Consider the following 27,786-nt stretch of genomic DNA (forward strand, 5'->3'; position numbering starts at 1 on the left):
TTCCAACTCTATGATTATATGAGTCTATTATTATATTTTTTTAAAAAAAAATTAAACACCTAATGTAAATAATATCCCCCCCCCCTCAAAAAAGCACAATGCTTCATTTCCCCCATTGTGAAACACGGTAATTTGTGCTCCTGCATACTTCCTGGGATTTTATTTTCAATGTGTGCACGCATGTTCAATGTGTATACACATGTTCAGAATGCAAACAGGTAATGGAGGGCAAGGGAGGAGTGATGAAGAGATGGGGAAAAAGAACACAGGCCAGATATATTTCATCAAGCTCCACCCACTGATGGGAATTGCAAGCAACAGAATAATATTTATTTATTACTTACTGAAGTTATACCTCGCCCTTCCTTCCTGAAGAGCCCAGGGTGGCAAACAGCAACATGAAGTGAAAACTGTTAAAACAATCTAAAAACAATTGCCATTAAGAACATGTAAAAGCAGTTACAGTTAAAAGCATTCTGAAAGGAGTTATAGTTGAATATAACCGTGAATATCCATTGCCAAAGAAACGGGAATGTATGGAAGCTAACGTGCAAATTGGACATGCAGAAAAATCAGACCGAAAGAGCCACTTGTGATATGAGGTCCCCATCTGGGAGCACATGGAAATAACTGTGAAACTGAAAAAACACAAGGACGAATAAAGACTATTCCATAACGTCTCAGGTGGAATGACTTTGGGAACATGGATCCGTGATAGCAGCTGAGTTGCTACCCAAATTCATTACTGTCAAACAAGAGTAAAACAGAGTTATTAAAAAACATGTGTTTTTTGTTTGTTTGTTTAAAAGGACCATGGAATTTTGGCACACCTGGCCTAAGTGCTTATGCTGCAGAAAACAGCAGACTGCAAACTTGCAAATATTCTCCTTGGCACATTTTCTTGTCAAATAAATCTTTTCTGTTTTGTAGTCCCAATGGAGCAGTTCTGTCTCAGTCTTTTACCAACTCTTGGAACTACAACAAGCTTTATGCTTAACAAACAGCTATATAACATGCCTTATTATGGTGCTCTCAGCCTTTCTATATTGTTCTTACATTGGAGTACCGGGTGCACAGTTTCAGAGGATCAAATCCGCACTATATATGGTCTTGCAAGGTGTTTCGGCTCTTGCTAATCTCCAGCTTGTCCACACGACATGGGTGGCAATAATAATTACTGACATATTATAATATGTGCAGCTTGCACAGTTTTCCTACTTTTTGCAATGAGCTGTTGGAATTTGGGGGAGGGGGGTTGAAGGGACGTGCCATATGTATCTGCTTTCAAGGTGCAAATGGGTCATAGGCAACAGTTTTAAAAATAAGAATAACTATAATATTGATGAATTTTCTCCAGAAAGGGTAAATTTGGATTTAATGGGTGTAGGGGGAAAGACAGGCTGGCATTTTTATGCCAACAATGTCATGTGGGATTGCAAAATACTGACATGCATGAGAAACACCTGTCCCGCAATAAACACCCACCTGGATACACCCACTGTGTCAGGAGGATGCAAAAGGGACCTGAAACAAATACCACTGCCTTCCTGTCTCCCAAGAGTATGCATTGCTTTCTGCTGCACCTTCTATTGAGTCTCTGCTTATTTTGTTTCTCCCTCCAAATTTCCTCCTGCTTCTGAAGAATGTTAATGGAATGGGAGGTATGCAGAGGAGATTAAAGTGCTGAGTTTCACCACCAAAGGTCGGTGTGATACCCAGCAAAAAAGGAAGAGAACCGCATCCTTGCATATATCATAAATCAACAGACTTACTGATAACATTCCAAGGTCTAGTGGGCTTGCTCTCTGTGACGTGCGCAAGAACCACTCAGCAGCTGAAATTTTGTGTTTTTACTCTTGATTCATATTTCTCTCCCTCCGTGCCTTTGTGGGGGCTTGCCAGGGATGATGGCTGCTTCAGTGATCTTGGATGAGAGCAGAATGAAAACAAGCAAACAAACAAACCACCACCAGACTTAACATGGACACTGGTACCAGAGCCTGCAATAAACCCAGATGCCAACTTTGCTGCCACATACACCCGGACAACACCATTACTGGCCCCAACAACATCCAACATACCATCTCAGGACTATTTAATTGCTCATCTTCTAACATTGTGTATGCCATCAAATGCCAACAGTGCCCTTCAGCTCTCTATATTGGACAAACAGGCCAAACCCTACGCCAAAGGATAAATGGACATAAATCTGACATCAGGAATCACAAGACAGAGAAACCAGTAGGAGAACACTTCAATCTCCCAGGACACTCTATACAAGATCTCAAAGTAGCTGTTTTATTACAGAAATATTTCATTAACAGACTGGAAAGAGATGTTGCTGAATTGCAACTCATTACCAAGCTTAAAACTATGGAGAGACCTGGTATAAATAAGGACATTGGATTCTTATCTCATTATACATGATAAAGCTTTCTTTAGCACCTCACCCCTTGCTTTCTCCTGCAAGACCAATTGCAGTCGTTAACTGTCACCAACAGGTTTACCATTCCTATCAGCCTATCACCCATTCCCACCACCCTTCTGAGTAATACCCCCACCCCCACCCTCTGACTATTCATAAGGGTCTGGTGACTTCTGTTTCAGTGTATCTGAAGAAGTGTGCATGCACACGAAAGCTCATACCTATGACAAACTTAGTTGGTCTCTAAAGTGCTACTGGAAGGATTTTTTTAATTTTTGTTTTGACTACGTCAGACCAACACGGCTACCTACCTAAAACAAACAATCAATCAATCAATCAATCAAATATGACTTAGCCCCCTTATAAATCAGGACATCGTCTTCTTATCTTTCTGACTATTTCAAACCCTTTTCTAAAGTTCTCATTGAGCCATGTCCTAACCTTAACCCACCTGCCTACATTGGATCCCGAATCCTTGCCTTTGCTCTCACATCTAAAAAGGCTGTAAAGTGGGATATAGTGAGATCTTTCTCGGTCTGCATCTGAATTGGAATTGTTTTTAAGATGTTTTAATCACTTGTTGTTTGCCACCCTGGACTTCTTTGGGAGGAAAGGCAGGGTGTAAGTTTAATAAATAAATGCTGTGCATGACATACCATCTCAGATATGTAAGCTTTGCTGTGCCACATAAAAGCCAGAAGTCACACCTTTGGCCTCTGCAACAACCCATAGTTTAGTTCAGATTTGATTCAAAGGCTCCTTCATGACATATGGGATGGTCCTCTCTCACACAGTATAGCCGAAACAATGTGTATTGTTCTAACCTTAAAGACAATGTTAATGGATATAATAGACATATTTGCATACATCACTGGTACATAGGTAGGGATGGAAATTAAAACTAACCATCTAACGAAAGCATGTATCTTGCAATAAGCCTATCTGCATTTGAAATACATTTAAACAAAAATATCTTACAATTTCTTACTTAGCATATATGAAAACTTCTAATGGATACAAGATCAGTAACATACAGTTCAGCACTTACCAAATAGAAGACTCTATGTGTGTTCTGCTCATGACGTGACATTTAGTCATTTTATTTATTTATTTAGAGGCCTCTCATAATCTGAAAGATCACCTCACCCGTTATATGCCCAATCCATCAGTTGAGGGCCTCCTGAAGATTCTAGTTTATCAGGAGGTCCATTCTGTTACAATATAGGAACCAGGCCTTCAGTATTGTGGCCCCTATGTAGCAGGGGCCCAAAGGGCCCCAATTAAGGTGATAATGTAAATCCCTATAAATCCTGAAATATGCTTATAATAGTGAATTATGGGAGCTTGTTACTTTAAGAAACTGATGATTTAGCAAGGTGCTAAATCACAAAGATATAATTCATAAACTAGAACACAAATTGTTACATGGTACACGTAACACAGGTTCCCAACACTCATATTATCTCACAATGTAACGTATTATTGAGAATCAAAGGCCTAGTTAGCAATCCTTGGCCTAGTTAGCAATGCTTATTGCGCATGCGTATTAGATTAGGTAATGACATACGTATTAAATATGAAATGAGATAATGATGAATATTAAAATATTAAATGATGTAATGCTTTATGTGATTGGTTAAATCAAAATCCTTTGTCTGAAATGTTATAAATTCCTGTCCGACCTTTGGGCGGGGTTGCAGTTTTGCGAAAAGATTTGACTGTAACCTTATTACTTTGCAATAAACATAATGGACTCCTAACTCCTCTTGTCTCTGAGTTTCATTGGCTAACTCAGAAGATAAGCATTTTTTGGCTTACAACACCTACCCTGTGGAATTCCCTCCTATTAAATATTAAACATGCGCCATTTTGTTGCCCTTTTGAGGCCTACAAACCACATTCCTCTTCCAACCAGCCTTTTAAGTTAAAATCTTTCCCACTCTGCATCTGAACTAGAATTGTTTTAAAGATGTTTTTAACACTTGTTGTTGGCCAGCTGGCACTCTGTAAGGAGTAAGGGCAGGATATAAACTGAACAAATAAATAATCTGATAACCTAAGCTGTAGTTTATTTAGCTGGTTGTGCATAAACCTGGCACTGTTCTCAGCAGTCTCTAATTACTTCAGCATGTACATGAGGCTTCACTTGCTTGATGAAGCCATCATGTCAACATTTCCCTGCATTTGGATAGCTAATACATCACAGGGAAGACTAGGGCAAATGCCCTATGTGCACCTTGGTATGGTGCAGACCACCAAGGAATTTATCACATCAGAAACAGCATGTTTGAACTAGCTGAATCTCCTTTACAAGCCAAGGTTTCCTCTAGCTGCTCTTGAGGAGGGAACAAGACTGTTAGCATCCAACTTACTCACCCTCAGGCGGAAAATTAAATGTTTTAAACACACAACTCACATACACACATGAAATTTGTGGAATTTAATGCTACGACCACAGGATTGTGAAATTCCAAGCCACAACTGAATTATATACTGTGATAAGTAGCAAACAATGTTTTCGAAGGAAAAGAAAAATACTTTTGAGCCAAGACAACACCTACATCTGTGTTTGCACAGCAGACAGCAACAATGAAACCCTAATCCTGATTTGGCCCTTGTACAAATTCTGTAATAGAGATTATAACTAGCCGTGATGAATATGTTCAAAACGAATTCCGTTTCAAGGCATACTTCCAAGGGCAGCAAACTTGAGGTTCATGCTGACTTCTGAGCGTTTGATTTCTTAATCTTAATGGTGTGTAGCAAAAGAAAAAGAGAGAGGCGCCACGGAGTGAACGAGAAGTAACAGAGATTAAATGGACATTGTAGAGAGTTGTAAAAATTATAGACTGAACCACTTCAGTCTGGTTCCTTTCAATCAATCATCAGGCACTGAGACAGGTTCCTTTCTACAATCTGTTTTCCAATATGGTATATCTTAAACTCTGGAGGGTGTGAAGCTTTCTGAATGATAATGCTTCTACTGCATACAGTAGCAGACTACATCCTAAGGCAGGGGTGGCAAACCACAGTCCCAGGGTCCAAATGTGGCCATCTCTCCATAACTGGTCCTCAGGAATATCCTCAGGCCACACCCCTTCCCAGCACAGCCCCCTGAGTGTTTCTGCCTGGCTGGAATGTGTCCTTGGACTCTTGCTTGACTGAATGGAGGGTAGGGAGAGATATGTCACTGTAAAAGAAAAGCACTTCCTCATGCGGTGCATAATTAAACTCACTCCCATAGGAGGCAACGAGGGCCGCCAACTTAATGGAGGATGAGGCTATCAATAGCTACCTGCCACAATGGCTATGCTCTGCCTGCACTGGCAGAGGCCTTGTGCCTCTGAATGCCAATTGCTGGGAATCACAGGTGGGCAGAGTGCTGCTGCACTCAAGTCCAGCTTGCAGGCAGCCAGAGGCAGATTTAGGGTAGTGCAACCAGTGCGCTGGAAGAAGAAGCATTTTATCATCTGGAGAGGTCACTTCCTGGTTTACATGGAGAAGCTGTTTCCAGTGGATCCCAGCACCAGAAGCACACAGCTGTATTGAGGTGCCCCCTAACAATTTTGGGCCTGGGGCAACTGCCCCTGTGGTCCCCCCATGCTACCCCACTGATGGACGGTGAGCCTGGGAGTGCTGCAGGGTGTCGTAACTATGACATAGTGAATTGAGCAGAATGGAAGGTGGGGGGTACCAAATTTTGGCCTCTCACAGGGCACCGCTGAAATTTGAAAGACCAAAGTCTGCCCCTGTGCAGGCTTCCTAGTCAGTTGCTATGAGAACAGGATGCTGGACTAGATGAGCTGTTGGCCTGCCCCCCCCCTTACAAGTCTGTAGTTGCCAGGTACTTAAAGGACTGGAGCATAGTTTTTTACACAGATTTGCATAAAATGTGCACATGCTGATTTAGAGGTATAGATACCCAGGAAATTTTAAAGAAAGATTGAAGTTGTAAAAGTTTTGAAGTTTCAAGAAGTTAAAAACTTGAACAAAGTTTTAAAGGGAGGGAGGGCAAGAGATCCAGGGCTCACCACAAATGACCCAGGGCAAGGGATTGTGTTCACTGAACATCTCTCACTGTTCTAAGACATATTACTGAACTCATGGCCAAAGTGGAAGTAATATTATGTGTGATTGAAGTTTGAATGCATTTGTTTGAACACCCTCTTATGGGGGCTAATGGATAATCTAATCCCTGGCACCAGACAGTCTTATTGGTTTGGATGAGAGCTCTATAAAAATGTTATTGAGGTTTTAGCTGCTTGTCCACACACTGGAATCCCCAAATAGCTGCAGCTTCCTAGCATGTGCCCGCAACAGTGATATTTCCATTTATAATAAGGTCAGGGGACTTCAACTCAAACCCAAATTGGGAGGGGCTTCCCAAGGTGTAAAGTGACCCTCAACAGCATCAAGACTGACCTTGGGGGGGATTGCAATATACATTTCTGATACCTTTAATATTTTGAAGAATTTTGTCTGCTTATGAAAACTGAAATTAGCAATTGGGGGTGGCTGGGACTGGGTGCAAGTAATTATCTTTGCCTGGGGCACAAGATAGCCTGGCACTGGGGCACTACACCCATACACAAAGCTGGATGCATGTGCGCCATGGCTGGCAGCATCTTCCTGCCTCATAAACATAAAGATCCGAGATCACTTGTGAACTCCCCCACCCCACAACTCCACGGCCTCCTTCCCCGCCTGTCACTTTCGCACGACGTCGGGGCTGTAAGGCGACAAGGTCAGGCAAGAGGTGTGGTGGAGTCTCCTTCTTTGGAGGTCTTTAAGCAGAGGCTTGACAGGCATATGTCAAGAATGCTTTGATGGTGTTTCCTGCTCGGCAGGGGGTTGGACTGGATGGCCCTTGTGGTCTCTTCCACCTCTATGAGTCTATGTTTCTACGAGCAGCAGACGTTCCTAGCTGCGCCCAGAGACCCGCCCGTCGCTCGGGCGGCGGATGGGCACCGTTTGTCGCCGCCAGGGGCCCGCGCTCGCTCCTCGAGGTGCCCTCGACGACCCTGCGCGCTGGGAGGTTCGGAGGGGCCTTCCCGTCGGAGGTCACGCAGGGCCTTCCCGCTCCACGCTGGCCCATTAGGCAGCCCTGCCCGCAAAGCCAGCGCCCGGAAGCGCCCTCCCGGGGTCCGCGGGGATGCAGCGGGCGGGGCGGGCGCCCGAGGGGGCGGGGAGGAGCCGGCCAACCGCCCGCTTCACGTGGCCCCGGGGCAGCAGGAGGTGCTGCCGAGAGAGCCTAGCTCCGCAGAGCAGCCCGCGGCTGAGCGGAGTCGCCCGGGAGCCGGTCTCTCTACTGTTCGCTCCCTCTCCAGCTCCACTTGGCACCCGGGAAAAAGAGCGCCTGCTTTCCCCGCAGAAGCGCTTCCCCCTGCTGGCGCCCGCCAGGCTCCTCTGGGAAGGAACCACACGCGCTCAGCCAGCCAGCCAGCCAGCCAGGGATCCTACAGGCGCGACGCGGCGGCTCGCCGCCCCACCGCCGTCTATGCTGACCAATGTGCAGTAGGAATCGAGGCATCGCTTCCCGCTCGGAATCGGGACTTGAGACCGGCGCGCGAGAGAAGCGGAGGTAGCCGGCGCCCGCGATGCAGCTCTTCGGGGGCTTCCTGGTGGCTCTCGCCCTGCGGGTGGTGGGCGCGCAGGTGAGCTCTGCAGAAGCCCCTCTGTCCTGGCCCCTGGCAGGTGAGGCTGGGGTGGGGGGGATTCCTGGATCAGCTCCGTTCCATAACAAAGTGCCCAGCGCCGCTTGACTTGTCGCAGTCCTGCTGAGCTTGGGATGGGAAGGCTCGTGGCCGCCCCTTCCCTCCTCATCCCCAGGGGAGCTGGCAAAGAGGTGCCAGAGTGGGTTTGGGGCGGCAGCCGGTTACTGTTCGTGCTGTGCCGTGACTTAAAATGAGAGGAACCGGGCTGCAACCCTGGAATTAGCACGCCCTCTATTCCGGAAGCTTTGTCCCGATCCCAGGTACGTGGAAGACGACTGTGGTTGTTCAGTGACTGAACTCGGCGCCCTCCCCCCGTGCAGCGCTTGAGCGGCGGGGGGTGGGGGAGACGTGAACCCAGGCACAAATTTACACTCTTGAAATTTACACTTCACGGTGTTTAGGGCTTTATTTTAAAACTGGAGGAGGAACTACGGAGGAGGAAAGATATATTATCATCTGGAAGTTTTTAAAATCTCCAAATCTCAGGTGTGTTCTAATTATTTAGTAGTGCGGGGAAAGAAGGCACTCTGTACATGCTCATAGGCACTGCTACCGTCTCCTGGGGTCTCAGGAAGCACCTTGGCACTGAAGTTGGGGGGGGGGGTTACAAGGCTCAGAGGAATCCTTGATCTGGTGGAACAGGAAGCATAGCCCAGATTCAGGAATGATTTATTGACCCGGTAAATTACCTAAGTGTGTGGCTTCAGTTAGGGGAAAATGTTATGTGTTGTTTTTTAGTTTTGGTTAAAAAAATACATATTAATTACCCTGTTCTTGCAGCCAAGATACTCTTTCTCATCCTTTTCTACCCTTTCTTTTGTGTGAAACTGAAGGTGCTTTCAGTCAGCCTGTTTATTGCGCATTTGTCTTGATTTGTTAGCAGGGAGACTAGATTACGTTGGCTACTTAATGAACATTACTTCTGATTTGTTTGTTAGATTAGATTATTGCACACTTTCTAGTTCATTTCCCAAATCATTTGGGGAAGTGGGTTTCTTAATTGCACAACCTGAATTTGCTGGTATGTGTTTGAATCCCACCTGAAAACAGCAACAATCCCCCAGATTCCCCCCAAAGTGTCCCCAGAGTCCTGTCAGTGAGTGGGTGAGTCTAGAACCAGATTAGCACAGACATTAAAGTGTGCATGTCTTGTGAAGCATTGCCAAAGCCATTTCTGAGGATCTGCGTGTCCTTGCAAGGATACTGCATCCACCACAGTATATTGCTTATCTCTCCTGTGTCAAGTTGCTACACCCAGGTAGACATTTCAGAAGACTGGCACCAAGCCGTGCAGATACGCTCATGGAAGTCAAGGGCACCCAGGCTGAAAGCACCTTAAGGGCTTTCTGAAGTTCTTAGCTGGAATGGAATGCAGGTTGAGTAGGCTTCCTACCTTCCTCCTGGACCACTGGATTGCCCCAATGCCAAGCAGTCCCTATATTCTGGCACAAACAAGCAGAAAAGCCCCTTGGTTAAGATGGATTGCCGTCAAGAGCGGAAGGCCTGGAGAGGATCTGCCCACTTTGCCCAGCATGCTGACCTTGAACATGCCCAGGTGGGCACTAGACTCTAAGAGGAGCAAACGTCAATAATTTCTGACCCAATACTCTTCTTTAGTGCAAACCGTTGGACTAGATGACCCTTGAGGTCCCTTCCAAGTCTACGATTCTATGATTCCATTTATTTGGCCACCTCAAATATTTACTTGCCTCACCCTTTCGAGTAAAAATGTTAAATTTTCTGGAGAGGGAAGTTGTGCACTGCTAGACTGATATCTACTGGCCTGAAATAGAATTGCGGTTTCTGGGCGATATCCAGTGGTAGCCAAACTCAGAGTAGACCCACTGAACAAGGAGAGCACTTCTGTAACTCAGTAACCCAAGGGGCTTGCAAGAGACATGACATCATCAGTAGATTAATCATAGCAGATTGGAAAAGGGCTTCATTTTGAAATGTGAGGAGCTGACTAATGCTTGGCTTGAAGTCACATTCTCTCACTTGCAGTTTCTCTCTCTAATCTGATATACAGTACGTGCAAGTTGATTGGTGTAGCAAAAGCACTTTGTGCATGCTTAGAGGCATATTGTTATTGGGTTGGATACAGGCACAGTTAGTTGAACAAGTTATTCATGAAATAATTCAAGACCCATCCATTTCAGTGGCCAACCTAGCAGAAATAGTTCTTTACTAAAATGTCTACACCACCTCTGTAAAGAAATTCACAGGATAAAAAGAAAATATAAAGAATGATTAAAATACAGGCAAAACAAATAAGCTTAATAAAAAAATACAAGGATGAAAAAGCAGCAATATATTTATTCCCTTCTTGATTATTTTACATCTTCCATGTCTGGGTCTGATTTTACAATACTGTACATTGGTGAGGGAGGCAAAGTAAAGACTGGAGTTGATTTTAACACTGAAGCGATAATATATTTCTATTGTGAACCATCTTCATAGCCATGATAGGAGGAAAGGTGTTATTTAAATCCAGTAATTTGCTGAATAAATGTTTTGGGCTCTGGTATACCCTGGATTCAAGCATATAGAACTGATCCTAGCTGATAAGTGATTGGGAGCTCCTGAGTTGAACCAGTCACAGCTGTGGGGCTTCTTCTTCCCATCAGTCTGTTGCCCTTGCTGTGTCAAACTCTGGATTGTAAATTCCTCAGGGCAGGGACCTGACTTCCTGTTACTTTGTAATACCCAGTGCTGTAGAAATCATAATAAATATAACAGGTGACACATATATTAACCAAGGCTACCATGCACTGCTCGCTTATGAATATGTACAGGATTGCAGAGTTACCAAAGGAGGAAGGAATGAATTTTCTGTACTCTTGAGCCCTGGACTGCAGCATGTGGACAATGTGCCTTTTGACCAAAAACCTCCCTTGTAACATCTTAATCAATTGATCTTATTTTAGAAACTAAAACGCGGCCTTTAAACAAGTTTGAGCACATGAGGATAATCCCACTGTCTTCTGTGCTTTACAGAAATGATCCACACTGAATTGCTAGGGTGTTGCAGGGTGTTGGGAATGCCTGGGGGGAAATGACTTTTCCCTCCCCTTTCTCTCCCTAGAGGCAAGATGTGCTTCTTCAGAACAGCACCACTGAAGTGGCAGGTGAGTGTGAAGCTTGTCCCTCTTTTATGATGTCAAAAGGGCCTCCAAGAAGAACATGTGAATGGAATGGAAGAGACTTGAAGGCTCTATTATGCCATTGTCTTTGTTTTGGCACACCAGGCAGTTGTTCATTGGTTCAGGGATGAAATGAATTTTCTTCATGCTGTCAGTGAGACTTCTAATAGCCAAATTAGCCATGATATTTAATGTGTCTTTGTATTTAATGTGCAGATAAAATGCAAATAGAAGCTGCTGGGGGTGGGGGAGAGCTGATAATTATTGGGATCACAGCAGGTGGGCTGGGTGGGAGATTAACCCTTTCCTCTGCTTAGAAAACTCCACCTTCTGAAGCTGGCGTTTGCACTGGCAGGAAATCCTCTGTTGGGCTCTGTTTAGGATTTCCTCCCAATGCTACCACAACTTTCAGAGGAGAAAGAGAGATTTTCCTCAGGACTGCAGTAAGAGATGAAAGGGTTAAATCCTCTCCATCATGATAATTATTAGCATTTTTAAAGTCTGCATTAAAAGCAAAGGCACATTTAATGGCACATCTAATTTGGCATTTAGCCTATAATGAAGCCTAAGCATATGCAAATTGAATAATTACACATTCTTTCCCTGATTCCCCCTGTCTTCCCTTCCTCTCTCTTTTCATTGTGTCAAATTTTAGATTGTGAGACCCTTGGGGCAGGGACCTTGACCTTTTGTGCTCCTCGTGCATACCAACGGGACTCTATAAGTAAATACTGTACAGTATTATTAGTAGCATCAGCAGCAGTGGTGATGGTGGTACTCTAACACTCTCCCAATCTTTCTGAGCACAGAAAAATTCCAGAGGTGCAGTGCTTACTTTGGTTTTCATTGGAAGGTGGTCACTGGAGGCTTATGGTGCTTTGCAACATAGGAGTTTATTTTCGGATATACAGGTTGAGCCTAGGTGGAGGCACACAGCATGAAATCATCCACTCTCACTGCCCCGTCCCTAGTCAGATCTGCACAGCTTGTAGAGCCAAGATTTCAGCTGTCTCCCTCTTTGTTTGTATCTCACTCAAATATCTGTATCTCACTCAAATATTGCAGTCAGACAGAGGCAACGAGCTTCCCCTGCCCTTTGTCTGCACAGGGATGGGGTGGTGGTGTCAGCAAGTCTTATTCAACCATCTCCTAGTCTTCCTGAGCCATTTACTTACACTTTTCCTACCGTAACAGAGCATGTGCCTGGCAACTTTGCCACGTGCCGTTAAAGAACATGTGGAGACTTTTTGGGGTTGCATTTACCCTCTCCCAATCTTACAACAGTTTCACACAGTTTTCAACATCTGTGATACATTGTGAAGGAGATGGGTAAGATTGTGGTTCTGGATTTATGTCCTTTCCCCATGTGATCATATTATATTTGAAATTAAAGGCCTGTGATGTTCTGACTTCCTTCTGATCTAAAGCCAAGCATTTCCAGTCTTGCTTATTGAAAGAAAGGATGGGAGGCTGGAAGCTTCCGCCAAGCGCATGAAATGGTGTTATAACCAGCACTGACTTAAGTCAGAGACTCTGCTGGATAAATCAGACTTCCCTGTGACTTCCAAACACACCATTTTCCTGGCAAGGAGATGTCAAAGTACTGGCTGAGAAACTGAGATGTTTTCTGCAAAACCACTGAGCCTAGACGTTTCCGCCAATGGGATTAATAACACTCTTAGGAAAGATGCTTTTCAAAAGGCTTGCACCGACAACATGGGGTGTCCTTGCCCTGCAGTCTGCCTTACTCCGGAAATGGTGGTAAAGGAGCAGTTAGGAGTTGTTAGGAGACCCCTGTCCCCCTCACATAGCTACAATTCCCAGAGTAGCTTAACTGGCAAACCCTCTTCCCAGGGGACTCTGGGAATTGTCTGCCTGTGAGGGGAATAGGGCTCTCCTTCGCCTAACAACCTTCTGCACTCTTAACAAGCCACAGTTCCCAGGATTCTTTGGGGGAAGCCCTAGCTATTTAAAGCAGCACAATACTGTTTTTAATGGTTAGTGCAGGTGGGGCCTTGTAGACTATGCTGCCTATCAGCCCCAGATACCACAGCCAATGGCGACTGGGGCTGATGGGAGTTGTAGTCCAAAACAACTGGAGAGAACCAGGTTGGCAAAGGCAGATGAATCTGATACAAGGCAGTTTCCTACATCCTTACTGCCCATCAGTTACCTGAAGCAGCCATGTCTCCCATTGTCCATACTCTGTTCTTTCTTTTCATTTTTATACATTTTTGCCAATTTAACTGGTGATACCGTATACCATCTATACATCATTTTCATATAATTCTCTCTCAATAATATACAATCCGTGAATTTTCAAATTTACTTTCCACAGTTTTATCCAATCTTCAGATTGTATATTGTGACCTATGTCTTGTGCCCATTTAATCATTACCAATTTTACTTCTTCATCTTTAGTTTCCCATTCCAAAAGGGAATGCCTTTTTTAAATAGTTTTGAATTTTCTTCTATCACTTCCTTTTGAAATTTGGAAACCGAATATAAAAAGCCTTTCTTATTGTCCTCTTTGAAAATATCCTTTAGCTGTCTATGGTGCAACCAACTTTGGAGATGTTCTTTTATTTATTCATATTCTTTCCGTTTTAGTTTCTCCTCTTGTTCATCCAGTAATTCTCTATATGTTGGCCATTCTCCCTTTTTTCCCAGTGTTTTAAGTGACAATGCTTCAATAAGTGATAACCACCTTGGGTTCTAGTAAGTCTTTATATCTAGTAAGTCTCGGGTTCTAGTAAGTCTTTATATTTTCCCCCACACTTTGAACAATGATCTCCTTATTGTGTGATTGTGGAACCCTTTGTGTATTTTTGATTTCCATACCATAGGTAAGCGTGCCATCCAAACCTGTTATCATGTCCTTCCAGTTCTGTTATTTCCTCCCTTTCTAACTTGATCCAATCACGGATCCATATTAGGGATGCAGCTTCATAGTAAAATTTTAAGTCTGGAAGTGAGAAACTGCCTCTTTCTTTCACATCTGTTAGTATCTTATTTTTTATCCTTTGCTTTTTCCTATTCCAGGCAGATCTTGAGATCTCTCTCTGCCATTCTTTGAAACATGTATTCCCTGTTATCACTGGAATAGTTCGGAAGAGAAATAACATCCCTGGAAGTACATTCATTTTTATAGTTGCAATTCTTCCCATTAAAGAGAGATTAATCCTATTCCATATTTCCATATTTCTTTTAATTTCATGCCAAGTTTTTTCCCATAATTATCTTTAGAAATGTTTATATTTTTTGTTGTTATCTACACTCCTGGATACTTTACTTTTTTGTATACTTCTATCCCTACCATCTCTATTATTTCTTTCCTTTCGGATTCTTTAAGGTTTTTTAATAGCAATTTAGTTTTGCTTTTATTTAATTTAAATCCTGCCACTTGACCAAACTCTTGTATTATATTCATTACTTTTGGGAAAGAATTCTTTGGATCTTCCACAGTTATTATCAAATCATCCGCAAATGCTTTCAATTTATGTTCATTTTTCTTTACTTTTATTCCTACTACTTCTCTATTTCCTCTTATCCTTCTTGTCAGAACTTCCAGTACCAGAACGAACAACAGTGGAGACAATGGACATTCAAAGTAATCCAAAAGAAAAGGAAAAATCACACATATAATAATAATAATAATATACACAATTTAAAGAAAAAAAGAAACCTGGTAGCTATCACAGTCCACAGATAGTGTTGCATTGTTCCCTTGATTATGGTCTGGTGCTTTCAAAGTCTCTGGTCGTATATAATAATCAACAATGTATATTGTAGTCCAAAATGTTCCCACTATTATTTAAAATCCATTATTTTCCAGACGTAAATTAATTTTGCAATCCAAATTGTAAATTAATTTTGTAATCCAAATTGTATTTGTAATCTGAATGGTATTTATAATCCAATATGTAATGTTCTCCTCAGTTTATATTCCAATGTACAGCCCTGCTCATGTAAAGCTTTTTCCCTTCCTGCTCTCCCAGGCACTTCTCCTCCCTGAGATTTCTCCCAGTTATGGAAAGGTGTTCCCCTGTTGAGCTTTGGTAGGATTTGCCAAGATCCAGGATCCTTTAAAATTTATTTGAAATTTTCCCAATCCTTTAATCACTTTCATTCATGGAAACAGCTTCGCCATTCATAAAAAAAAAACACCCTCCACTCCATTCATGTACAGTCATACCTCGGTTTAAGTACGTTTCGGTTTGAGTACTTTCAGATTAATCCCCTTTCCATTACTTTCAATGGGAAGGTTTGCTTCAGGTTAAGTATGCTTCAGTTTAAGTACTCCACGGACCGTCTGGAACAGATTAATCCACTTTCCATTATTTTCAATGGGAAAGTTCGCTTCAGGTTAAGTACGCTTCAGGTTAAGTACAGACTTTCGGAACCAATTGTGTACTTAAACCAAGGTACCACTGTATCCTCCTTTTAAAAGTTCAAAGAGCAACAGTTCATTTCTTTAGATCCGACAAAGAGATGGGTTGCTAATAAGTAACTAAGTGCAGTTTTAAAAAGTAGCAAAAGACTGATGTGTCTCCGAATGTGAATCCCATCCACAAGTCTATACTGCAGAATCTGTCCTTCGAAAAAAAAGGAAGTTGACTTCCTTTTTAAATTCCGTCTTTCCCAAATTCAATTTTAATCCAATAATTTTATGTTTTTAAAGTCCAATAATCTTGGCAATAAATACCTTATTTAGAAAGTCTGCTGCTTCAGGTGGCAATTTGTGGTTTCGGATTTTTAAGCTGCGCTGGAGCCATGGGCAGACTCAAGCTGCTTCTCTCGCCCCCCACCCCCCCGCTCGCTGCCGATGCAGCGACGAGGCTCCGCGAGCACAGCAGGTCTCTTCTAGCCTGGCTGGTCCCCTCAAGACCCCAGTTGTCCATGGGACTTTTTAGGGGGGGTGTCTAACCCTGGCACGCACCCCTATTGCTTAGAAATCCCGGCAGCAGTCGTCTCTTAATCGGACGACCCGCTCTGCGCCGCCATTTCCCTCCACAGTCAAACCGGAAGCCCCGTTGTCCATACTCTGAACCTGTCACCCCAAATCTTTTGTATCTTCTTCAGTTGTCTCCTTTCATGACGTTTGGAACCGCAGCTCCTGCCAGCCATTGGAGAAGCTCGTTGATGTCGTATCCGAGTACCCCAGTGAAGTAGAGCATGTGTTCAGCCCTTCCTGTGTCTTCTTGCAGCGCTGCAGCGGGTGCTGCGGAGACGAGAGGCTCCAGTGCGTCCCGACGGAGGTAGCCAACGTCACCATGCAGGTGAAGAGGTTGGACTTTGTGGTGCTTGGTTCCCAGGTGTTTGCCCATGCATTTGTTAGGAATATATCCTGTGTCAGGCCATTGGCCCATCTAGCTCATTATTGTCTACACCAACACTTTCCAAACTTGGTTCTTCAGCTGTTTTTGGACTGCACAACTCCCATCATCCCTAGCTAGCAGGACCAGTGGTCAGCGATGGTAGGAATTGTAGCCCCAAAACAGCTAGAGACCCAAGTTTGGGAGACACTGGTCTACTTTGACTGGCAGCAGCTCCCCAGGATTTCAGACAGGGCACTGTCCCAGTTCTACCTGGACATGCTGGGGATTGAACCTGGAGCCTTCTGCATTAAAAGCTGATGTTTTTACCCCTGAGCCACAGCCCTTCCCCATAGTGGTCAGCACTGCTTTGTTTCACATCTTCTGTGAACAGCTGGGTAACTGAAGCTCAATGGATTCCTGTGATTCCTAGCAACTGGTATTCGGGGACACAATGCCTCTGGCAGTGCAGGTGGAACATAGCCATCATGGTTGGTAGCCATCAATAGCCCCTCTCCGTGGATTTGTCCAATCTTCTTTTAAACCCATCCTGTGGCAGTGAGTTCCATAGTTTAACTATATGCTGTGTGAAGAAGTACTTTCTTTGGTCTGCCCTGAATCTTCCAACATTTCTCTTCGTTGGGTGTCCACAGCTTCTAGTGGACATCCTTTCTCTATGCACTTTCTCCATGCTAGGCATAATTATGTAAATTTCTATCATGCCACCTCTTGCTTGCCCATTCTCTTAAGTCCCAAATGCTCTGAGAGTTTCATAGGTTTCACCCTTACAGCTCCTGAAGGTGAATTCAGAAGAACAAGTGCCCTATGTGGAGCTGTCCTTTGTGGAGCATAGGAAATGTGTATGCAGGTATGTGTCTTCATGATGGCATTTTTCTATTTTTAAAAAAATTACATTTATATACCACCTTTTCTTTTAAGGAGCTCAAAGTGGTGTGCATGGTTCTCCCCCTCCCCATTTCATCTTCACAACAACCCTGTGAGGTAGGTTAGGCTAAGAGATGGTAACCGGCCTAAGGTCACCCCATGAGCTTCTTGGCTGAGTGGGGATTCGAACCCTGGTTTGTGGTTTCCCAGGTCCTGGTCCAACACTCTAACCATTACACCACACTGGCTCTTATGGGTATCCAGTGCCTCACAGGAGTCAAGTAATCCCTGGAAGGAGAGGGAACGATGTGGGGTAGGGAGACCCCTTAAGCCCCTCTTTTTGACTCCTCCTAAATTTAGCCTTCAAAAAACAGCAGCCAAGGGAGCCAGCAGAAATATTAAAAATGTAACCTGAGCTGAACTGGGGCAGGTGTTCTCAGTTCTTGTCATGGTGAGCCACAATGGGATGTATTTGGGACTGTGGGGGTGTGTGTGCAAGGGAACTGTATTCTCTGCAGTTAAGTCCACTACACCTCCTCCCAGTCCCAAAATGAAAAGTAGCACAGTGACTTTTAGCGTGTTCCTTGACACCCCAGGCTTGGAGTGTTCCTTCTGCACATTTAGATTAGCAGGATCAAATTCCAGCTTTCCCCCAGGGGTTAGATTGTTGACACCCAGCCCTCCTCAGCAGGAAACAGTTGTTCTTCCACCATTTGCTCTGTTCCAGGAACTCCATGCACAATTCTCACCCTGATTGACTAGGGAAAAAAATCGGATTTGTTGGCTACAAGGCTGCTGGAGTAACTGAATCTCCTCAAGTCTGTCATGCCTTAAGCTGGCCAGACTAAAGGCAAGACTGTCCTAGCCAGCACACAATGGCTTGGGGGTGGGGAATCCTGACCGTCCGTATGTTATCTGTGTTAAAAAGTATACTAATGAAATGTTGTTCTCAACAATTCACAGTCTGTGTCAGAAAAAGCTGGATCCTGTGGTCAATGCAATTATATATCATTGCTCATACTTTTTTCACAATTCTGCAGTGTTTGCATTTTGCGCAATTTAATTGGTTTTACTAGTCACAGGGAGGAGCAGGAACAGTCCAGGTCACCCTTGATCATGAAGGTTTCAGCAGATGTTGGTCATATTCTTTCAACTCTATCTTCACAGTCATAAGCAGGGGGGTAGGAAGATAGGGGCGGTGGGGGCGGGGAGCCGCGATGGAGCCCCTTGGAAAACATGCACCCGCCCCTGCGCACGGTGCACCCCGCCCCCAGAACGTGCGCCACATCCCTGGGGGCAGCCTGCTCTCCGCCCCCGGTGGCGGAGCATGAAGCTCCACCCCTGGTCATAAGGACTAGAAACTTAAAAAAAAAATACAGAAAGGAACCTAAAATTCTTATGAGCCAAGCTGAACATTCAGTGGCATATTCTACATGATTTCCAGGCACCAGTGGAATTGCAGCACATACACAGCCCTGGGGGTGCCCTACATGCCTGGTGCTTAATGAGCCAGCAACACAACCAAGTGACAAAATGTGACAGAAGTAGCAGCTGTTCCAACTCAGCTGTCCATTCATGGCCCTTGGGGTCTTTATAGGAACCTCGTTTTACCAAAAGGAACCAAGAAGCAGCCCCTATTGCTTGCAGCACAGGCACACACAGCATCGTACAATCCTTCACTTCCAGCTAGTGTCCTTGCTCTCACAAGCAGAGACAAAACAAAAACTACCTTTCCAAGATAATTATTCCTTAGCTTAATCAGTGAATTGCCGGTGGAATAACAAGCCAGGCCTCTGAAATGCCCAAAATAGGTGGTCTCAGACTGGCAGCGTGGGGAGGCTGATGTGCAACGATGCTGAGAGCATTTCTAACTCCTGTTAGCCACGGCTAATTCTGTTGGTGTACACAACATGTGCTGTAACGGAGGGTGCATTTTTGCACGCCATTGGAAACACGATTTCCCATAGGAATGCATTGAAAACGGAAAAAATCGTAAGTCGAGGCAACCCTATCTAAAAATTCGTAAGTAAAAAATCCCTATCTAAAACCGCCACGGTTTCCCCCCGGATGTTGAGACATTTGTAAGTGCGCAGCCATTACCCCCATTCGTAAGTCAAAAAATTCGGTTGTCGAGTCGTTCATAAGTCGAGGTACCACTGTATTTGAAATTCTATCCCAGCAGACCTTTTCAGTGGGTGCAATTGAATAATGTTGCTTATGAGACTGTTAACAGGATCTCACCTGTGTTTGGTGATCTAAGAAGGGAGACTGGGCCTTGTGCGAGCAAAAGCACAGTGGGCCTGGTTCAGTGATAGACAGTGGGTGTGTTTGTGTGAGGTGGGGTTGGGATCCTTGGCCACTATGAACCATGCCAGGTAGCAGAACATGAGTCTAGAAGCTCTGAATGACTCTGTTCCTTATAAAGAGGAAATCATCACATTTAGGGGGCAAGCCCATCTGTTTTTCTTTGCTATTCCCATCACATTGGATCTCTTAATATCTATGAATGTTGCAGCCCCATACCCTGAAAGTGACAGTCTAACTCTCTTCTCTCTAGGCCTCGGCGAGATGCTGTGAAGTCAGGGAGGTAAGTAGAATTAGCAAGGTTTCTGGACGTTGGTTACTCTCCATGGTGGAGAGGGGTTAGGGCGACCCAATCAGATGGGCGGGGTATAAATAATAAAGTTATTATTATTGGTGTCTCATTTCCCACCTTCTCTTCGGTTTCCTTCCTTCTTTCCTCCTGAAGGAGGAGGAGACCCAAGGGACGCAGCAAGAGGAAGAGGGCAAAGCAGAGACCCAAAGATTGATCCTCTAGGTGAGTGTTTATACCAGGGAATGGTGGGAAGAATAATTCTTCAAGTTATGGTTTAGCTGTAGACATTTTCTTCCAGAACTAAAAACATACCAGTATTCTAAATATCTGTACAGATTACACACACACACACACACACACACACACACACACACACACACTCACACACACTGCATGTTTGCCAGTGTAATAATCTTCTCCCTGGCTGTGGGTTGTTTTGGCGATGACACTCTCAGGTTCTAGGGCAGGCATAGGCAACCTTGAGTCGCCATATGTTTTGGAACTACAACTCCCATGATCCCTGACCACTGGCCCTGTTAGCTAGGGATCATGGGAGTTGTAGTTCCAAAACATCTGGCGAGCCAAGGTTGTCTATGCCTGTTCTAGGGCCACAGAATTGCGACCTCCATTGTTCCACCTATCATAAATGTTTCTGAGATGCATTTGTTTCGTTTTATATACCACCTTTTCCTTCAATGAGCTGCACGTGGTTCTCCAGCTCCCCATTTCATATTCACAACAACCCTGTGAGGCAGGTTAGGGTGAGAGACAGTGGCTGGCCCAAGGTCCCCCAGTGAGCTTCAACACTGACAGAGGAAGCCAGAGTAAACAGTAATCTGGGCAATTTCACATGACAAGTTGTTAGAACTTGAAGCTGCACATGCACACAGGTTTTGCACAGTGCCCACACAATGTCGTCCTCTTCAAAATGCTGTCCTGTGTTATTTTCCCATTTCATATGGATTTACAGTTTATGCAGAAAATCTGATAAATTAAAGAAAGAAATCTCGCAGAATGCATGAATCCAGATTAAAAGGGGGGGAGGAATGGGATGGCATTTTTAAGGGTGGACACTGCAAAAACCTTATATGCATGAGCAGCACTGAGCCTGTGGGAAACCACCATCTTGAAACACCCCATAACCCAAAAGGAAAAGTCCATGATAAATTGCACTTTTTAATCCCATTGAAATCAATGAAGTTTAATTTGCCCCCCTTGATTTCAACAGGACTTGAGTAGCATCCAACCCACCACCTTCAACCAAATTTCCAGCAATGAGGGGGTTGAGGATGCATTTCTATGGGCTTTGCAGTGATAGGCCCCTCACGATTCCCCTGGCCCAAAGATTTTCCTCCTTGCCAACCTCACCAATTGGTCAGGGCAGAAGAATTTTTTTTATTCACGACTAAAACTTTCGCTGACAGATTACAGTCAATCATCCATTAAAGGTTGCACCCCTAATTAAAATGCATTTAACTTGCTGTGTTTCTTTTTAAAGCTCACCATTAAAAAAAACCTTCCCATTTAAGGACTTGAGATCAAAAATAGCAAATACCAAGGCCTTGAATAGCTGGTTTGCCTTTTGTTGTCCAGAAAGTAAACTTTAACCTTTCAGGGGGGGGGGAAAGTGAAACTATTGTTTATTTGAGCAGATTAGAGCCCTTATCTCCAGGGAAAGGGAGGATTTAAGTGGGGCAAATTTTCCATTATACCTTGTAGATGAGAGCACATATGGTGTTTCTGTGGATTGTAGCTGAAGGTGCAACTTTGCCTTTTCCAGTTTATGGAAATCCATATCCTTTTAGACTCCATCCAACTTTCTTGCCTAAAAGAAGAAGAAGAAGAAATGCTTTACAGAAAAGTAATGCCTAATAAAAACAGCACTTAACAGTTAAAGGCCTTAGGTTTCCTCTAACTAAGCCATTCTCAAGAGTACACCCATTGAAATCAGTGGACTAAAACTAGTCCCATCCATTGGGTTCAGTAGGTTTACTCTTAATTTGATTTATCTGGATACAACCCTTAGTCTAGATGGAGAAACTAAGGTATATTTGGTGGCAATATTTTTGTTTGCTTAAGTGCAGGTTTAAGGCATAAGGGCCAGGAACCAAAGATCAACTTTAGATGTGCTCTGGGCAGTGGGGTGGGGAAGAGGGAAATTAGACACTGAGAACTGAAACCAGACAGAGGAATAAAGAACCCTGTGCTGTTGAAAGGTAAGTGGGATAATTTCTTATATTACTGGGGAAGGATTTTCAGTGATAACATTTATGCATATTTACTCATAAGTAAGGATCACTGAATTCAGAGGTTAGCCTGGTGACTAGTACAGTGCCTAGGCATGCTCTACTCAGAAGTACAGTGACTATCACTGAGGCCAAGGGTAAGCCATAGTGAGTTCAAGTGAAGCCTCTGGAAGCTCCCCCTGCTATAACAGGCATGTCAAATAAACCCCCAGGAGCTGAATATGAAAGAGAGGTGTGCATGTGTATGCAAATGGGTGCCGAACCAAGTCTTTGGGGTGAAAGAAAGCCTAGTTTCTCCCCTGGCTCTAGGGCTTGAGCAAGTGCAATGAGTTGTTATATATATATCTGTGCCTCACCTTCCTTCCCAGCTGGATTGTGGTAAGAATTCACTTCTGCACCACTTTATTTGTTACCCAGGTGAAGGTCACATCTACACTATGCCTTTAAAGCACATATAAAGGTCATGGCTCCCCACGCACTATCCACACACACACACACACACACACAGTGGTACCTCGCAAGACGAATGCCTCGCAAGACGAAAAACTCGCAAGATGAAAGGGGTTCGCAATTTTTTTGGTGACTCGCAAGACGAATTTTTTTTATGGCCGTGCTTCGCAAGACGAATTTTTTTGGATTTTTTCTTTTGTTCTGGTTTGTTTTAAATCACACAACCGTTAATACCTTCAAGACAAAATTTTCGCAATACAAAATGACTCGCGGAACAAATTAATTTCGTCTTCCAAGGCATCACTGTATATGGAACTGTAGTTTTTAAGGGTTCTAGGAAATGTAGCTCTGTAGGGTATAACCTACAGCTCCCAGGATTTGGGGTGGGGGGAGAGCCAGGACTGTTAAAGAAGTATAAATGTGCTTTAACTGTTTAGTGTGGGTGCAACCTAGGGTTCTGCCATGTGAGTTTACATAGCATTGTTTTTTATCTGCTGCTATTTTCTGTGTTTTTATTGCAATTTGTACATCGCCTTGAGGCGTGTGAGGAAGGAGATTAATTCTTTAATAATTGCTATTAATTAAAATTCTGGATTATCTGCATCGGTCTAAACGGTTTTTAAAATAAAGCATGGGAGTCTGTGTTAGAAGTTTAAAAATCTCATTGCACGTGACCCTTATGCCTTAACCCTGCACATTTTCTCAAAAATAAAATAAAATCTATTTCTCTAACATGCATGCTCTCTCACACAGAGATTTTCCAAAGATCTCCATTTCCAAAGAAGGTTGTCATGTGGCATGTGGGGCTGTTACTCAAGAAACACAAGCTGAAAGCCCCCTAACAGCCAAGACCAGGACAACTAAAACAACTGGCATTATCTTTGTGGCATTTAGTCAGATTTTAAAGAGGTTCCTCAGGAGACATGCTTAATCCCACGTAATGTGTGGCCTGTTCTGGGAACTTGGAAGCTGGATTCTAGTGAGAAATGTGATCATTACATGAAAGAACTTGGGTGTGGGCTTAGCCACCCGGGAGGCTGCTGGTGTTGCCAAGCCCTATGTGATCATCGACTTCAGTGGGGATATTATAACCATCATACAGAGAGCGGTTTAAGGAACACACAGTTTTCCATCTAAGAGTTTGATAAGACCACAGCAGATGGCAGAGTGTATTGTGACATTCAGGGCTGATTTCCTGAGAGCTCACTGGAAGGACAGATCGTGAAGCTGAGGCTCCAATACTTTGGCCACCTCATGAGAAGAGTAGACTCCCTGGAAAAGACCCTGATGTTGGGAAAGACTGAGGGCACAAGGAGAAGGGGACGACAGAGGACAAGATGGTTGGACAGTGTTCTCGAAGCTACGAACATGAGTTTGACCAAACTGCGGGAGGCAGTGCAAGACAGGAGTGCCTGGCGTGCTATGGTCCATGGGATCACGAAGAGTCGGACACGACTAAACGACTAAACAACAACAATTGTGACATTAGACCAGGCATCCCCAAACTTCGGCCCTCCAGATGTTTTGGACTACAATTCCCATCTTCCCCAACCACTGGTCCTGTTAGCTAGGGATCATGGGAGTTGTAGGCCAAAACATCTGGAGGGCCACAGTTTGGGGATGCCTGCATTAGACAATGACTCATATAGGCCCCATCAAAGTGGCTTTCAGCCTATGTGCAGATCCCTTTGGGAAGCAGACCTCACAGGCCAGAATGCACCCTCAGGCCATACCTGGACTGTACATTTAAAGCACTTTAAACAGCCCTGGTTTTTCCCAAAGAATCCTGGGAGTTGTAGTTAGGGGTGCTAAAAGCTGTTGGGGGCCCCTATCCTCTTCACAGACCTACAATTCTCAGAGTTGCCTGGGAAGAGGGATTGATTGTTAATCCTTGAACTCCTGGAAGGAAAAGCAAGATATAGATATACAACAAGGAACACACATGTCAGAGTCACAAGTCTCAGCAAAACACATTTTGCCAACCTTGATAAAATATTATTATGTCAAAGTACAGTAAATAGGAATATTATCTTGCAGCAGTTACAAGGTGTTTATTTCATGGTTGTATTTGCATATTCATTTTGTATTTCTTATTTTTGTTTTATAGTTGCTGTATATTACTAAATAACAGCCCAGTGATGACAAACAGATCAGTAGGGGCTGCATGGGGGACATGGCAATTTAGAGGAGAAGGGGGCGGGGAAGTAAAGGAAACTTCATTTATTTCAGGGGATTTACTTGCAAGCCAAACACACCAAGCCCAGTCAGTTCTGCTTTACTTTGTAAAGGCAGCACACTTGGAGAGTGAATAAAATAGTGTGGATGCAAGGAATGTACTTAAGCAAACATACCCCAGGGTTCTACACCATTCATGAGCTCTTGGGCTCATGTTCTCCCTGGTTTCCCACAGGCATCTGTTTGCGCCCGCTGTTAGAAAAATATGCTGGTCTAGTTGGGTCATTGGCCTAATCCAGCAGGTCGTTCTTATGTATTCAGCTTCTCTTGCTTTATCTGCTACTCTGGGTGGGGTCCCTCCTGAGTCTCAGATGGGGGTGGTCAATAGTTCTTCCTCTGATTGCTTAGCAACAGTGATAAACTGATCAAGCACCCTTAGCAACGGTAGTACCAGCCAAGTGCCAAAGTGTTAGAGCTGCCTCCAAGTTTTGTGCTCTAACTTTCTTCAGAAATGTCTGATTGACTTATTTTTTAAAAGCTAAGAGTCTGGGAGCACTGCTTGCATGGGACCTGATACATCTGTGCCCCCTTATTGGCAGCCCTGTACAATGAAATTAATATGACCCTGAAGCAGAGGATGAAACAGCGGATTGGAGCCCCACAAAGCGAAGGCTTTTCTTAAAACAATGAACTGTTGACAGACTAACTCCAAAGCAACCTTGCAGCCAATCTGAAGTCTTGTGGTTATTCAGCAGAGTGGTCACCTTGAGAGAGAATCTATTTAAAACAAAACAACTCAAAATGGAGAAGTTCCTCTATTTGGTGGTCCATGGTTAGCTTTAATCCTTTTTCACAGCACTGTAAACTAAGCAGCTGTCGTTAGACGTGATAAGTTTTACTATACAATGCTTTTTAGGTGTGGCGGCAGTAGTGGATTTGTAATGTTTATGAATTGTCAGAGAGATAGCAGAAATAGGCCACAGTTGGATGCATACTTACTTGGATAAGATGGCTCTTCCTTCTGCATAAACATAGATAGGATGGGCTGCAATGCATTCAGTGAAAAGTGTGTCACATCCTAGAAAAAAACCAAGCGGAGTACCCAAAAGCCCTTTGTCACACAAGTATACAAGTATAAATGTTCTTTTCATGGGATATTTGGATTTTAAGGCTGTTAAATACATTTGACAGCATGGCCTTGTTAGATTCCTAATTTTCTGAAAATTACAAGTATAAATGTTCCTTTTATGGGATATTTGCAGGGCCGTCCTTCCCATTGGGCTGACTGGTGCAGTGCGCCAGGGTGCCTGCCCAGCAGGGGGTGCACCAAGGAGGCACACGGAGCTGCCTCCGCCTCCGCCTCGCCCGCTTCGCTCCTTTCTCTGCCTCCGTAGAGAGAGACCTGGACCTGGGCTTACCTTCCACCCACACACTCCTTCAAGTCACAGCGAGCACAGACAGCGCTGCCCCACAATGCTCCACGGCACCTTATTTGCATGTGACTTGAAGGAGTGTGGGCGGAAGGTAGCCCAGGTCCAGGTTTCCCTCGACGGAGACAGCTTCGCTGCCACTGCCGCCGCCTCGCCTTACAGCCAATCTGAAGCCTTGGCAACTGAGCAGGCGGAGGCAGAGTACAGCTGGCAGTGTCCCTGCCTGTCGCGCCGCGCCCTCCTGCTGCCCGCTGCACCTGGCCCTGCCCGGTGGAGCGTGAGGGGCACCGGAGGGATCATTGCGCCAGGAGGGATCATCGCGCCACGGCTCCCAATACACTTAAGACGGCCCTGGATATTTGGATTTTAAGGCTTTTAAATAGATTTGACAGCATGGCCTTGTTAGATTCCTAATTTTCTGAAAATTACCGCATCCACTTTCCATGCCTGTTAGCACCAGACCCAGCCACCTTCTTGGTGTTCATCCTGTCCCCTTGCTCTCTTTCCAGGTGGGACTTCTGATGAAGGTGGCTGCTTTGTCAGCAGATGGCAGCGCCACAGTGCCTGTATTTATTACTCTGTCCTCTTCAACACTCCCCTACGCACAAGCCCATCGCATATTTGACTAATGAATTCTGGAGGGGCCCATAGCAGTTCAATTACTTTCAAACCATCCTGAGCAAACCAGAAAGAACAAAGGAAACATCACAGCAGGAGCAGATCAAGCCAGTGTGAACAGGAGATGCTAACTGCATACAAGGATTGGGGGCCAGGTGAAGAGAAGAAGCCACACGTTTGCCTAGGTCCTTTCCCTGCCTTCGTATATAGCTAATATTTCACACTGACATCCACAGAATTGGAATCAGAATGGAAGTACAAGCAAAGAGCAGTTGGCCTACCTGGCAGTTACAGCATGAACTTAGAACAAACTGGCCACAAACAGAAGCAGGTGCTTCCTGCTGAATTGTCTGGATGCTACAGTCTGGCTGGGCAGTGAGGTGGCAAAACGGAACAAGTGGTTTGAGCAGAGTGTCATCAACACTTGGCTAAGTCTTTTTGCTTTCCGCCAATTCTGTTGCATCGAAAACGCTCTCTTATCTTGCCAAGGACTCGTGTACCAGAAGAAACTATGCTTTGTCAGCCCGATACATCTAAAATACCCTCTTCCTTGATGAACTAAAGCTGGAAGAGTACTTTGTCAGGTAGCATCTTGGAAGCTGTGGAAAGACTGATTGTGTTCAGAGGCAGCAGGTCCTCTTCTGAAGAAACCTCCAGCACGTTACTCACAAAGGCGAGGAGCCAAGGGAATCATGAGGTTGGAGAGAGAGCCTATGCAGAGCTCAAGTTGCTGTGGGTTTAGTGCGCAAATATCATCTTTTACTGCATAAGTAATTGGTTTATCGAAAA

The 27,786-nt window shown here is 44.3% G+C and overlaps 1 protein-coding gene across 1 annotated transcript; it reads left to right on the top strand.

Moving 5' to 3' along the window:
* The first annotated feature begins 7,649 nt into the window (after positions 1–7,649).
* Positions 7,650–27,025, top strand: PGF (placental growth factor). Its single transcript, XM_035108435.2, has 7 exons — positions 7,650–8,079; positions 11,225–11,267; positions 16,365–16,561; positions 17,389–17,465; positions 20,040–20,069; positions 20,232–20,300; positions 26,889–27,025. Exons 1-6 carry the CDS (start codon positions 8,023–8,025, stop codon positions 20,290–20,292), a joined length of 465 nt encoding a protein of 154 aa, XP_034964326.1. The 5' UTR covers positions 7,650–8,022; the 3' UTR covers positions 20,293–20,300; positions 26,889–27,025.
* Positions 27,026–27,786: the final 761 nt, after the last annotated feature.

The sequence above is a fragment of the Zootoca vivipara genome, chromosome 1 (assembly GCF_963506605.1).
Source record: "Zootoca vivipara chromosome 1, rZooViv1.1, whole genome shotgun sequence".
NCBI lineage: Eukaryota > Metazoa > Chordata > Lepidosauria > Squamata > Lacertidae > Zootoca > Zootoca vivipara.